This window comes from Staurois parvus, unplaced genomic scaffold, assembly GCF_062004578.1.
Source record: "Staurois parvus isolate SC_StPar_1 unplaced genomic scaffold, SC_StPar_1.0 ptg000618l, whole genome shotgun sequence".
Taxonomy (NCBI): domain Eukaryota; kingdom Metazoa; phylum Chordata; class Amphibia; order Anura; family Ranidae; genus Staurois; species Staurois parvus.
Genome location: NW_028318414.1, coordinates 883057 through 898756, shown reverse-complemented (window position 1 = coordinate 898756; position 15700 = coordinate 883057). Strand labels below are relative to the sequence as shown.

Here is a 15700-nt window from a genome sequence, read left to right as displayed (position 1 = left end):
CAGAATAAAGTTTACGCCGTATTCTTGAATGTTTAACTGGTCACTGTTGTGTTATTTAGTGCTTCCGGCTGTGAAGTTAATTCTTATAATAGTTGCAATTCACTTAATGTAGGTGCGTGCATGCTACTGCATTTACAAATTATTTAAATACATATTGATACCGTCCTATAAAACCCATGCAGGCCTATTTATATACCCTCCCTGACAGTTACATATACAGGCATATTTGTGTTTTAGAGGGGACGTGCCCCTGCATATTCTATGCCAGAGAACATTTAAAAAAAAAAAAAAAAGAAACCAAATGCATGCCTGAAAAAAGAAAATGGTTAATTGTTATCCCTGCTGCTACCCTTGCTGCTGTTCTCTGCTATTTTTCATGAACTATGCTGGCTGAAAACATCTTCAGCAAGTGGCACTCTTCAGGTGTTGGATGCTTGGTGCCCCACTGCCTTTTCTTCGGGTCCCAACATTCTATGTCCAGAGAAAGGTCCCCCAGCGTAGAGAGATTACCTGTGCCTAAACTTTCCACACTAAAGTATTTACATATTCTATGCAAGCAGTAAAGGCAGTTTAAAAAAACTCCTCATTCATCTCAATAGCTATGGGCATTGTGGAGAAATGTGGTGTTGTGCATGAAGTATGTTCCTTTAGTATTTAGTAGCTGCATGTGGTCCTTCAAGCTTCCCCACCTTGGTCCCCCTTCCTGGCAAGGATGAAAAAAAGCTATTTAATATAAAGTAAAAAAAGGGGACAATCAAAGTACATTGCTCAAGGAGTAATGCAATAAAACTCTTTATTTGGTTGCAAAGTATAAATTAAAATAAATGCGCTCGCAGGCTCCAAATGATAAACTTACCTGTAGCATATATCAACAGGATGCAAGGTAACGTGGCCAGACTTGTGACTTTTACTGCAATTGCTGTTACACTTCCCCGTACTGCTGAGCACTGCTATGCCGGTAAACCGGAGGAAGTGAACTGCATGCGACCGCAGCGTCTGTCAGATGTGTACATAGTCACGTGGTGAGCTGTTTATGGCCACGCTAGTTCACAGAGCAATTCCTGGATGAGTTTTTCTGCTATTTAATTTAAAGTGAAAATGTGACCACATTAACGAGCAGTAAAGCTCTTGCTACGTTTATGTACAGTGGATCTAAAAAGTCTGCACACCCCTGTTAAAATGTCAGATTTCTGTGATGTAAAAAAAGAGACACAAAAATTAATTTCAGAACTTTCCACCTTTTAATGTGACCTATAAACTGTACAGCTCAATTGAAAAACAAATTTAAATCTTTTAGGGGGGAAGTAAACATAAAAAAAACTAAAATAATGTGGTTGCATATGTGTGCACACCGTCTTATAACTGGGTGTGTAGCTGTGTTCAGAATTAAACAATCACATTCAAAATCATGTTAAATAGGAGTCGGTACACACCTGCCATCATTTAAATTGCCTCTGATTAACCCCAAATAAAGTGCAGCTGTTCTAGTAGGTCTTTCCTGACATTTTCTTAGTCTCATCCTACAGCAAAAGCCATGGTCTGCAGAAAGCTTCCAAAGCATCAGAGGGATCTCATTATTAAAAGGTATCAGTCAGGAGAAGGGTATAAAAGAATTTCCAATGCGTTAGATATACCATGGAACACAGTGAAGACAGTCATCAAGTGGGGAAAATAAGGCGCAACAGTGACATTACCAAGAACTGGATGTCCCTCCAAAATTGATGAAAAGATGACAAGAAAAAATGGTCTGGGAGGTTGCCAAGAGGCCTACAGCAACATTAAAGGAGCTTGCAGGAATACCTAGCAAGTACTGGCTGTGTGGTACATGTGACTACAATCTCCCGTATTCTTCATATGTCTGGGCTATGGAGTAGAGTGGCAAGACAGAAGCCTTTTCTTACAAAGAAAAACATCCAATCCCGGCTAAATTTTGCCAAAACACATCTAAAGTCTCCAAAAAGCACGTGGGTAAATGGTGTGATGAAACTATGGTTGAACTTTTTGGCCATAATCCCAAAAGATATGTTTGGCACAAAAACAACACTGCATATCACCAAAAAGAACACCATACCCACAGTGAAACATGGTGGTGGCAGCATCATGCTTTGAAGCTGTTTTTCTTCAGCTGGAACTGGGGCCTTAGTCAATGTAGAGGGAATTATGAACAGTTCCAAATACCAGTCAATACTGGCACAAAACCTTCAGGCTTCTGCTAGAAAGCTGCGCATGAAGAGGAACTTCATCTTTCAGCATGACAACAACTCAAAGCATACATCCAAATCAAGAAAGGAATGGCTTCACCAGATGAAGATTAAAGTTTTGGAATGGCCCAGCCAGAGCCCAGACCTGATACAGATCAAAAATCTGTGAGGTGATCTGAAGAGGGCTGTGCACAGGAGATGCTCTCGCAATGTGACAGATTTAGAGTGTTTTTGCAAGGGAGAGTGGGCAAATATTGTCAAGTTAAGATGTGCCTTGCTGATAGACTCATGCTTAAAAAGACTGAGTGCTTCCACTTCTCTTTACGGTATTATGCTAGACTACTGCCGATTAATATTTGGTTCGGCTGTTTAACGTCATTCCTTGCTGTTATTGGACGTTTTATTATTTGGCTAATACAAGTCAGCAGGTTGTACCTGTTCCTGAGTTATTGTTATGCTCGGCCCCTGCGTGGGCGTATATTGAGCTTGTTGTGTTCATAAAACAAAACTTTCTTAATAAAAAATATTGAAATCAAAAATAAAATCAAAAGGTGATTCAACAAAGTGTTAGTTTAAGGGTGTGCACACTTATGCAACCATATGATTTTAGTTTTTTTTTTTTTTACTTCCCTCCATCTAAAAGATTTCGGTTTGCTGTTTAACTGAGTTGTACAGTTTATAGGTTGCCTTTAAAGGTGGAAAAAGTTCTGAAATTATTTATCTGTCTAATTTTTTACATCACAGAAACCTAACATTTTAACAGGGGTGTCTAGAGTTTTTATATTCACTGTAAATCACTTATGGCCCATAGTCTGGGTAGACCTGTCCGCTTAAAAGTGTTTTTCTAGGAGGAACACTGGAAACCCAGCCAGGGTAAACCACAAAGATGGCAATGTATAGCTGCGGACAAAAGTTGTTGGTTGACTTCGATAAAAGAACCCACAATTTGTGGGTGATGGATCCAACTGTTTCCAGGCTGAACAAGTCCAAAATCTGGATCTACCTCCTTCAAGGGTCCCACAGATATGAAGGTAAAGGGCATCTTTTTTTTTTTTCCACAGACCTTAAGAGAATGGGGCCAAACTTTAAATTTGGGTTTGTCAGATTAACCGGTATCTCCTGTTTGTCATGGACTTGAAGGAACAGCTGATTCAGGGTCTCACATTTGTGTGACACAGTGTTGCTGGGCAGCTCTCTGCAGTACAGTAGTACAGTTATCCCTCTATCTCTAATAAGATGTTAAACTCTTTTCACTTAAATGAGAATATTGTCCTCCCATCTCATTGTCCTAAACCAGTTCCTCATAGGAGATAGCGCTCCGGTTGCCTGGAGGTGCTCAGTGCTATTCTTGTTTATTTGAATACTATGACCTTCTGCCTGATGAACTTGTGGTCACTGTAGCGGTCATAGGAAGGCTAAGTTGGTTTCCATTTCCAGTTTGGGACCTTTCTACTATGGGACCTTTCTACTAGAGTAGTGAGTACTTTGTGAGTTTTTCACTAAAGGCATCAGTTTCACAGGTCTGCAATTAGCTACGAGATCATACCTTTACCAAGCTTTACATTGTCATTATTGTTGCATTTTTATGCTAGTTTTGAACACATGGTCCTACAAACGGCGGTGTAATGTTCTCACATGTGGAAAGGGTTAATTGCTGGAGTTGTTAGCAAGTTTGCTTTCCACTCTAGGTACTGCTTTTGTATGTTCTAATTGTGAAGAAAGCTGTCAGTTGATAAACTGATTGATGGTGTTTTTGTTGACTGTTTCCCATATATGTTGGAGTGTTTTTGGGGGTTTTTTTGCGTGGTTTTTTTTTTTTTTTCTTTTTTTTCTCCTGACAGCTTGTTCACGGCTGTGGCTTAACCACCACCAATGGTAGCTCCCCATATACCACTCCTGCAGGTGGCACTATAACCAAATTGTGAAGAACAGATAAAGCCATGTCCATCAGTAAACGCAAAGGAAATACTATTACAAGCCAAAAATGTTTTTTTTTTTTTTTTTTTCCTAATTTAATTTACAGGTTATGTTACAGAAAGCATTTTTAGAATCCCTGTCAACCTAAAAGCATCAAGCTTTGTCAAGGGTGCAGTTAGAATTTTTACTTCATTAAAATTATAATAATTTTAAACCCAGCAGTGTAAGTGAAATTCAAAACCATTGCTTTTAGACGCAGAAGGCTGTAATTGCTTTATCCAGTCATACTTTATCATTCACAATCTCCCTTTTGTTAAAAATTAGAGGCTGATAAAACCCTTAAGCATGGTTAATGTGATGGTTTTCAGGTATTTTTGATCTACTTGGCTATAGACCGTTACACTATATTGTCAAAAGTATTGGGACGCCTGCCTTTACACGCACATGAACTTTAATGGCATCCCAGTCTTAGTCCATAGGGTTTAATATTGAGTTCGCCCACCCTTTCCGGCTAGAACAGCTTCAACTCTTCTTGGAAGACTGTCCACAAGGTTTAGGAGTGTGTCTATGGGAATGTTTGACCATTCTTCCAGATTCGCATTTGTGAGGTCAGGCACTGATGTCGGATGAGAAGGCTCGTCTCCGCTCTATCTCATCCCAAAGATGTTCTATCTAGTTGAGGTCAGGACTCCGTGCAGGCCAGTCAAGTTCCTCCACCCCAAACTTGCTCATCCATGTCTTTTATGGACCTTGCTTTATGCACTGGTGTGCAAAGTTGGGTGCGTGAAATCGTCCAAAATGTCTTGGTATGCTGACTCTTTAAGAGTTCCCTTCACTGGAACGAAGGGGCCAAGCCCAACCCCTGAAAAATAATCCCCCCCCCCCCCACCAAACTTTACACTTGGTACAATGCAGTCAGGCAAGTACCCTTCTCCTGGCAACTGCCAAACCCAGGCACATCCATCGGATTGCCAGACAGAGAAGTGTGATTCGTCTCTCCAGAGAACATGTCTCCACTGCTCTAGAGTCCAGTGGCGGCATGCTTTACACTACTGCATCCGACACTTTGCATTGCATTTGGTGATGTAAGGCCTGGATGCAGCTGCTCGGCTATGGAAACCCATTCCATGTAGCTCTCTACGCATTGTTGTGCTAATCTGAAGGCCACACAAAGTTTGGAGGTCTTTAGGTATTGACTCTGCAGACAGTTGGCAACTTCTATGCGCTGACCCCGCTCTGTCATTTTACTAACCTACCACTTCATGGCTGAGTTGTTGCTCCCAGTTGCTTCCACTTTGTTTTTAAAGCACTAACACTTGACTGTGGAATATTTAGTAGCAAGGAAATTTCACAGATGGTCTTATTACACAGGTAGTAACCTATCACGATACCACGTCTGAATTCACTGAGCTCCTGGGAGCAAACCATTCTTTCACAAATGTTTGTATAAGCAGTCGGCATGCCTAGGTGCTTGATTTTATGCATCTGTGGCCATGAAGGTGATTGGAACATCTGAATTCAGTGATTTGGAGAGGTGTTCCTATACACTTTGCAATGTAGTGTACATGATTTGTATATAGGGTGCATTTTGGGGGGGGTTAAAGGTAGAACCACTGTCAGGGGAGGGTAGGAAGCTAGCCCTTTTACATTGGGACACATTTCTGTAAACTAAGGAAACTGTGCAAAGCATGCCATGCTGAAAGATGTCCCTAAAAGACACACTTCTTCACATCTTCCATTATCTGCTTCCTTTGTAGCATTCAGCAGTTGGTTACATGACATCTTAGAGCCTCAAATGAAATGGGTACTGGACGTTTACCCTTTGATTGGGGAATAAGTAGCTATATAATGTGTGGCTGATTGCAAGTTCCCCTTTGATCAATATCTGAATGGTAAAGTTTCTCCACTAACCCAATTTCTTAATAGTGGTCACAACTGTGGAGAGGGGGGGTATTCCCAGTCCAGTATAGTTCTCCCCAAGCCATTTTACACTATGGACAGATACTGCTTGGTGTTGCAGCTACTGAAATACAGAGGTATGATTTTGGTTACAACGCTGGTTACAGCAATTGTATATTAAATTTAATGAAACCTAAAGCCTGGAGGAAATGTGAAGGTGTTGGCCATATCAGCCATTTAAATTCCATTGGACATGTTCACATGTACCAGTAGAAAGTGCCTGATAGCAGAGATGAAAATATTTTAAGAACATATTTACTTGCTTATTTATATGCCCTTAATCAGTGTGTTTATGCCTATTATAGAGTTGCTTAGTGAAGGAAAAGTTTCAGTGATTGAAGTGTTTCAAGAGTGAAAGTTTGCCCATGCCTTTAAGCCATTTTAATGTAAATAACTCCTCAATCATCTACGATGTGAAACATGAAAGCAACCCCCAGAATGCTGATTTCCTGTTGCCTAAAAGGCGTTTCTTCATGTTTAAAAATATTTCCCTTCCTCTGGCTTTCATCAGTCATAATAAGGATGCTTATATGCAATTTGATAAAATTAACATGCAGCAATGGATATTAAAGTAGTCTACTTAGCACTGTTTGTATCTAAACTGGTCACAGAAGGTAAAGGCAATGTAGCGTCCAAAAAACATTTTTTGAAAGTAAAAGCATTAAAGCTAGATTCACATAAGAATAAAAGGTTATCAGTTACCAGTTCAGCAGGAACGTCTGACTTTTGGCCCATGTGTACAGCTCCTCGTCCAACAGAAGCAGGTCTCACGACTGGCTTCTGTCGAACGGGCATGCTGAAATCCATCCAGTCAGCACGGGACACCGGTGCACCAACATCAGATGTGTTTGTACCTCAATCTGCGCATTTTTTTTTTTTTTTTCCGTTCAGCCTGCTGGGTTGAGCGAAAAAGAACTTCCTGTGTGTACACCGCATTAGCCTCTCTGTCTCCAGTCCCAGCTGCTTTATCACGAACGTGTCCCAATGCAGACTGGTCGTGATGCTAAAACTATATACAGAAGCCGTTTTTACACATGTGAGGTATTCCAAATGCGCACTACAGGAGTAACAGTTCTCTATCTACTAGGACCACTGCTGTCTGATTCAAGATGGTTCAGCAGCGCAATGAGCGCAGCCTCAGGATTGGGGGTAGACACAGGGAAATTACACTAGAAAAGGTAGGTGGCACAGTAGAAAAAGGTGCTTTGGGGCAGGTTTTTAATTAAATTAAGCCCAAGCCATTCTCCAGTAGATAGGCTGCTAGCTGAATACCTAGGAAACATTCTGTGGCCCCATTATCTGGGATAAAACATAATTACCCTTGTAAAGTTGTAATGTAAAATTTAGGTGCTATAATCTTTTAGGGCTAATGCAGACTTTACTTGTACTTTTGTGTTAAGGCAGCCCGTTCAATTTTGTATAAATGCCACATATACAATGTGAAACCACAATGTGGTAAACTAGTTTTTGGGGTTTCTTTTGCGCAGCTCACGGTATGTGTGTTGCGGTGTGCTGTACATTAGGGTGCCATTTCCAATGAATTGCCCTTCACACAGAGCAGGTGCATTGCAGGAACATGCATTAGCATGTACATTTTGGTATGTGTTGCCCCCAAGTGTGAATGGACCCTTGATGGAATAATGTAGTAGTGGCCATCAGGAAACATAATGGCAGCCCATTGAACAATAATTGAATTCAGACATTTTGAGTTAACCAGTCTGCTCCAAGTTGTTCATGGGGTTTTCATGCTAATCAGCTATCCCATTAGAACATTTATGCATTATTGTGTATCCTGGAGCTCTTCTATAACAGAGTGAGGCAAATACATCTAAACCACAACCTGTACAGTGGTAATCTACACAAATCTGTAGTTCATCTTCTAGATTTGTAAGCTCTAACGAGCAGGGCCCTCTGTTTCCTCTTCTCCCAAATTGTATTGTAACTGTAATGTCTTCCTTCATTTTGTAAAGCACTGCGCAGACTATTGGCGCTATCTAAATCCTGTATAATAATAATAATCTACTGAGGGTATTGGTGTTGAACTCCATCATTGTACAAATGTGGTCTACTTCCTAATTGTAATTATCTAGCAGCAGCCACCCATTGGTCCCGGAAAAGAAAATTATTCCTTATTCTATGTATTACATTTCAATAAATCCCTGGATCAGTTTTACCCTCTGATTTGCAGCCATTTATTGATACGAGGGCAGTTAATCTAGAATTAGCAAATTACTAGGGAATTGTACCATTGCAGGTGGGAATGGAGAGACAAGCTACTACATAAAAGCTCACCTATAAAAGATATATATAAGCAGGAGCTGATTCCTGTCAAAAACGAAAACGTTTGTTTCTGCAACTGGATTTTGATTGTGTGTGGGAAAGGGGGGGTGTGAAATAGGCAGTCAAAGATGCTATATTTCACTAAACACCATGGGGTTGATTTACTGAAGGCAAAGATACTGTGCACTGCAGTTGCTCCAGAGCTTCGTGAATAAGGGAAAGCTTCACTTTACAAAGAATACCCAATCACATGCATGAAAATAGAAAAACAACATTTTGCTTCTACATGATTGAATGATAGAATTCAGCAGAGCTTCCCGTCATTTCAGCGCTTCCCCTTAGATCTAGAGCAACTTCACTTGCAGTGCACAGACTATTTGTCTTTAGTAAGTCAACCCCCATGAATCTGAAGGTCATCCTTCACTGTTTGCAGCAATAAAGGACTGCTGAAAAGATTTAAATAACCAAATTTGCCCATGTGTACATGACAGACATGTAGACTCTATAAAAGGGTGGTATTGTTCATGCTGTGCTACCACTTTAAATATACTAAATGGTGATTGTGAAGATCTTGGGCAAACTGGTGGCCTGGCTTACCCTGACCCTATCCAAAACTAGTATAATGCAAGCTTTAGTGACAGATCACCTCCACTAATTCTTTCTGCTTTATTCATATATCAGTACGGCGTGAGATTGACTTACGTAACAGTTTTAGCTTGACAGATGACAAAATGAAGGTGCACTCAGGAGTCAGACATCTAGTAAGGCTACACTACACCTTATTAAGGTTTCTTTCTGTTGAATGTTGTCTGTTTTTGCCTCCACTTTCTATTACTGGCTTTTAGCACTTGCCCTCCAGACTTGTTACACCCCCCCCCCCCCCTCCTGACCAGGCCATTTTTTGCGATACGACACTGCATTACTTTAACTGACAATTGCGCGGTCATGCAACTCTGTACATAAATTGCATTTGTGCCCTTTTTTTCCAAAAAATAGAGCTTTCTTTCAGTGATATTTGACCACCTCTGCATTTTTTATTTTTTCTGCTATAAACAAAAAAAAGACCAATTTTGAAAAAAACAATATTTTGGACGTTTTGCTATAAAACATATCCAATAAAAACAGTTTTAAAAAAATCAAATTTCCTCATAAATTTAGCCCAAAATGTATTCTGCTCCATGTCTTTGCTAAACAAAATCCCAATATGTGTAAATTGGTTTACGTGAAAGTTGTGGCATCTACAAATGGTGGCATATTCAGTGCATCCAGAAACTATTCACAGCGCTTAACTTTTGCCACATTTTGTTCTGTTACAGCCTTATTCAAATATGGATTAAATTACTTTTTTTTCCTCAACATTCTACAAACAATACCCCATAATGACGTGAAGAAATTTGTTTTGAAATCTTTGCAATTTATTAATAAAGTTGAGCGCTGTGAATACTTTCTGTATGCACTGTACACTGGAATTTTTTTTTTTTTTTTTTTTATACTAGTAATAGTATAGCGGGACTGCAGCGGGCATTCTGACACTGGGTAGGAACTGACTAACTGCCACTGACATACCTAGTGACACTAATACAGTGATCAGTGTAGCAATTGTACATACAGAGGTGGATGCGAACCTCCATTTTGCCAAAGGCCCTCCATCTTGCATCATTTCTACTCCAAATCAGCTTCCCCCCTCCCTCTCTGTTGAGTGACACGTGGTCCCTGTGTGCTGGGTTCAGAATTGCGCAGGCAATTAGGCACAGTGGGACAGCTTCATGGTTATAAATCCCAAATCAGCTGGTCCCCGGGTGTCTGTTAGCTTCTCAATCTGAGATAATTGTAAAGCCATAAACCAGTCCTTCACTGGACTTCAAACTCATTCCTAGGTAGCCGTAAAACAAGCATCACATTTAAAACGCACTTTTCCCTATAATTTCATATCTTAAGTTAGGAAATAATTACATAAACATAAAGCACATATTCGGATAGCTCAGCTTAATGTGAGTCGCCTGATATCTTACACCCCTGGATTACGTATACCCGAGAGCAGAAAGCAATATCTCCTTAACTGTCCCAAGCAGATATGTCATAACTGGTATCTGGACGTTCAGAATATCATTCTGCAGATTATCCTACCTGTGGGAAGAATGTTACATGTACCTAGGGAAGGTTATTGACCCTGGTATAACTTGTGAGGGATTTTGGTTCTAGCCTGAGTCCCTCGCCTAAAACACCCCTCCCCAAATGAGGCGATTGGTTCTGTGCTGTAAGGAGACACCCTGCTGAGTTCCTAGAAAAGGGCTGTCAGGTTTGGAGAAGGAAGTTGAAGAATTCTCCTTTTTTAATATCTGAACCAACTTGGGAGACGGTACCCTTTTTGCTCTGAAACTTGATCTGCTTAACCCAGGACTTTTGGCAAGTATTCTACCTCTCTAAACTTCTTTCTGTTATCGCTTTACTGTGTTCTCTCTTTCTCTCTCATCTTTTTCTGTAAATACGTTTATTGCACCATTTTGACCTTTTTTAGTAATCTTATTTTATGAAAAGTGTTGAACTGTTTCTAAAGCTCTCTAATGCAAACTAAGAATCCCTGTCTCTGAAGAGCACTACTGTGTGTTTTTAAACCTCTATATACCTCTGCCTGCAGTGACAGTGGTATACAGACGATTATTCAAACATCATAGTGTTATTTATAATATTGGCGAGTTTCCTTCTTTTCCCTACAAAAAGGTGGTGGTGGCAGTGTGAAGGGTTAGTTGCGTAATTAACCTGACCCAGTAACAATCGCTCTCAGGCTGCAGGTACATAGATTGTGGTCCATTAGCTGGAAAATCTTTGTGCAGGGTGCAGCTGAGCGTGGCATTGTTACGCACGTGACAGCACAGTTTTAGATTGGCTAGTCCTTCGGTCACGAGTTGGTGAGAAGGGCCGGGGGTCTGACGCCACGATCGTCACAATCAGTGCTAATAAAAAGCACTGACCCTGTACTAATGACACTGGGCAGGAAGGGGTTAACTTTTGGGTGATCAAAGGGTTAACTGTGCTGTTTGTGCTTTGTGTGTGCTGTGTACTGCTGTGCAGAGAAATACAAAGCAGCATGTCCTTTCTGGCCAGAGAGAGACCTGTGTTGTTTACATACAGGTCTCTCCCCTGTCAGTTCTACACGGCTATCGACGGGTGTCAGCGGGGAATCTCCATCTGGGACCCTGTGATTGACATCCCTAGCTGCCAATGGCGGTGTGGGTAGGGCGGCACCCCTTACCCGGAAATGCAGATCACGTGTATATATACATGATTTTGCACAGCCCTGCTGCCCTGTAGCAGTACTTCTGCTATAGGGCAGCGGGCAAGCGGTAATTTTTGTCTAAATGCAAGAGAGTCAAGCTGGCTATACATGCTTCAAATTTCTCTAGCTGAACAGCAATCCACAGATTCCCCTATCCCTGCTAAGCAGTGTGGCTAGAGAAATGTCAGCTGCTGGCTATCGTATTCGGCAGCTGCTTCTCCAGTGGTTGCTGAACAGTGCTTACATCTGATTGGATGCAAGCTCTGGCCGAGAATTTTCTGACCTGCTCCTTTGACGGGTGCTATTTTGAAATATCGATTTTTTGTTGAGTAGAAGGAGCCAACAGGGCCACTCACAACTCAAATATTGGCTGGTGTGAGGTCAACTTGAAATGGTGCTGGACTGGTGATTTTTATCCTTTTTCTACTATTTGCTGGCAGTCAACTGAGTAGGCTGGAGCTACACAGGGCCACTGCAGTAGCTGAATCCTGCCACTGAAATTGCCAGTGAATTAATATCTAGGTGGTACAACTGATCACTAAACAAACAGGGGCTGATTTACTAAAACTGGAGAGTGCAAAATCTGGTTCAGCAGTGTAGGGTAGCCAATCCGCTTCTAACTTCAGCTTGTTCAATTAAGCTTTGAAAAAATAAACTGGAATCTGATTGGTTTCTCTGCAGAGCTGCACCAGATTTTTCACTACAGTTTTAGTAAATCAACCCCATTGCATCCTATGGAGCAGGCTGCACTAGTAGCATCTTGCAGAGATCATTTGCACGTGAATGAAGCATTGTGAAATCATGCAAGACTGGTCTCTGCTACACAGTACTTGTGTAGGATTACACCTTAGGCAGCTATGTGTTCCATTTGTTTAGAGATAATTTGCCACATGCAGTTATTAGGTCTCCTAGTTGCAAGAGATTAAAATCGCCCTTGTAGCCTTCGTCACAAGCTGACCATACACTGATAGATTTTAGTAATAGAGCACGGAGGTGCGCAGACAACTTATAACAAGGATAATTCTGATGCAGTATTGTCACCCTGTTAGTTTACTGGTTTCACGGCCCATTGTGCCACAGTATGTGTGTTATGATTCAGTGTCCTTCGTTCCGAATGGTATCCCAGCACACCTTCTTAGCACACTTGAATGGCAGCGCACTGTTGAAAATGCTGTAATCATGCATTTTGTTCCATTGTGTTGTGTTGGGCAGTCCATTCAAATGAATGAGTTGCCTTAATGCAATGCATGAACCAACATGCATTAACATGTGTGCATTTAACGTACCACAGCAGACTAGGCTGGTGTGACTAGGCCAGGGGTGGGCAAACTTTTTGACTTGAGGGCCGCAATGGGTTCATATATTGGACCCGGGGGCCGGACTAGCTGCTGGCCGGCCCAGCCACTACCATGCCATCCATAGTAAGTATAGTAATATTCCCCCATAGTAAGCATAGTAATTCATCCCCCATATAGTAATTCATCCCCCATATAGTAATTCATCCCCCCTATAGTAATTCATTCCCCATATTGTGTCAATTCACTTACCTTTGCTCCGCGCGTTCCTCTCGCCGTGTTCCCGCGCCGTTCCGGTCTTCAGGGCGGACTGTGAGAGGAGAGGAGTTCGTCACGCTGCCCCGCCTACATCCTGACAGCCAATGTTTGCCACGCTCCGCGGGCCGGATTAAAAGGTCCGCCGGGCCGTATACGGCCCCCGGGCCGTAGTTTGCCCATTGCTGGACTAGGCCCTTCTTGTGGATCAATAAGGACTGTATCACACTACAAATGTCAGAGTTGCACAATCCAGTAATACACGTGTTTTTCTCCTTTCCAATAGTGGTAATCTGGCCTAAATGAACGTTTCTTCAGCCTGCCTGCAATAATGCAGCTGTAGTTTGACTAATAATTGCACAATAAAATCATATACCATACTAATGGAGGTTCTAACCTTGTTTGTGGGTCTCCTCAAAGCATTTTTACTATTTTGTCTTTCTATACAGGAAGTTTTGGACAAACCTGTTAGCCAGAGGCTGTTTATAACCAGAATTCAGCAAGAGTTTGAATGTGACACATTTCTACCAGACATTGATCTTCAGTCATACAAGCTGCTGCCAGAGTAAGAAAACTGTAATCTGAACTGAGTGTGTGCTATTGTGTAATGTCCTTATAGGACGCTAAACACAAGATTTTTATGTCTACTTTAGCTACTTGTTGACAGTCACCTCATTTACAACACTGTGATTTCAGTGTACTTCAGATAAGTTAATTGACAAATAGTGGTTAATTTTCTTAAAGAATATTTGAACCCAACATTTCATATTCCTGATTCTTTTTCATACAAGTACATGGTACAGAAGGCCCTGGTGATTCTGCCAGCCCCCCTGCTTCCCTATTAAAAACTGACTACACTAGGCATTAGAGCACAATGTGGTCAGTTCTCTAGCTTTCCTGGGAACTCAGCCTGGTTTACTTCAATGATCACACTTGTCCTGCCCCCCCCCCCCCCAATCCCTCAGCCATTCACCAGGAAGATGAGTGTACTGCTGTCTTTTTTTTTTTTTTCCCCTAGATCCTTATGCAGCTGAGAATAGCGGGCATGTGATCACTTATAAAAAGGGGGGAGAAGGTATTTAACTCCTTGACATCAGCGTCACACAAATATGCGCACTCACAGAACTGGGTTTTTTTCTGTGGGGCCGCATACTTGCATACCTGACTTTGTGCTGCACAGCGCACTCCCAGCACAAAGACCAGAGTGTGGCTGAGAGCCCGGGCCCCGTTCTAACGATTGGGACCCGGTACTCCTGATTCCGGGTCACATGATTGTTGTGATAGTCTCTGATTGGCTATCACAGTGATCAGTCACTGTACTGCCCAGACCAATTTGTGTTTTTTTTTTTTGTTTGTTTGGTTTTTTTTTTCTCTCTATGAATGGAGGAGAGAGATACAGGTTATGGTAGTAACAAGAAACACACAACTAAATTAAAAAAATGATTTTTTTTTTTTTTACCGTTTTGGGCCAGTTTTCCTTTGATGATAAAAAAAAATCAGGAGATATCCATTACCATTTACCACCAAATGAAAGCCAAATTTTGTTTTGAAAACAAAACACGGTATAATCCACCTGGATGTACAAAATAGTTGTGGTGATATGTATGGTTTTACTAACACGTCAACATTGCAAAATTGTGCTTAGGCATTAAGATTTGTTTTACCCTTAGGCGTGAAAGGGTTAAGCTTAATTATACTACATGTAGCCCTACCCTAAAGACTTTAAGGGAAAACTGTATTTTTATTTATCTGTACGAATTAATATTCAGTCTTTGGGAAAACCAAAGACAGAATGCTCAATCTTTGATGTTGCTGGTCTTCCAGTGTCAACAGATGCACCCAGAAGGTTTTTTACCTTAATGCATAGAATGCAAGAGGCAGAAAATTGTTAGCCTTTAGAACCATTTTAAGCCCTATATAAGTGTTTCCATACTGTTAAGGACTAATGGGTATACTTATCCAATGATATTTCGGCATCACTTTTTTTTTTACTAACAAAGCCATCATTATGCATACCACTTACACTTGCAGTGTTTGCACCATCATGTGAAATAATTCAGTCTATTCTCTTACATAGGTATCCGGGTATATCCTCTGAAATGCAGGAAGAAAATGGTATTCAGTACAAATTTGAAGTCTATGAAAAGATGCTATAATTTGTTTGTTTACTGTAAAATTGCTGCACAATAAAGATTTTTTTTTTTTACTGTTTTTCAGTGGCTGTTTAACATTATTTATTAAGAGCTAATCTTACCTGGAAATGGAAACCATTAGGAGTCTCAAAGGAGAACATAAAATGCAAAAAGCAAATATGTTAGTTTAACCCCTAGATGCTGAGTGCACGCAAATATGCGGCCTCTCTGCATCTGGACCTTGACACTGAGCGGGCGCATATTTGCGTACCATTTAAAAATACATATATGCTGAGAGCGTGCCCTGCGTGCTCCCAGTGTGCTCCCAGCTCATATGTCCATGTCTCACGGAAAGGTCCCAATCTCCCCTTGCAATCGGGACCT

At 41.1% G+C, this 15700-nt stretch overlaps 1 protein-coding gene across 1 annotated transcript in view; it reads left to right on the top strand.

Moving 5' to 3' along the window:
• DHFR (dihydrofolate reductase) overlaps positions 1 to 15395 on the top strand; it is an 87029-nt gene extending 71634 nt beyond the window's left edge. The window contains exons 5-6 of the mRNA XM_089693223.1: positions 13634 to 13749; positions 15262 to 15395. Coding sequence (XP_089549349.1) covers positions 13634 to 13749; positions 15262 to 15340 — 195 coding nt within the window. The 3' untranslated portion in view covers positions 15341 to 15395. The remainder of the gene's footprint in view (positions 1 to 13633; positions 13750 to 15261) is intronic.
• The last annotated feature ends 305 nt before the right edge of the window (positions 15396 to 15700 follow it).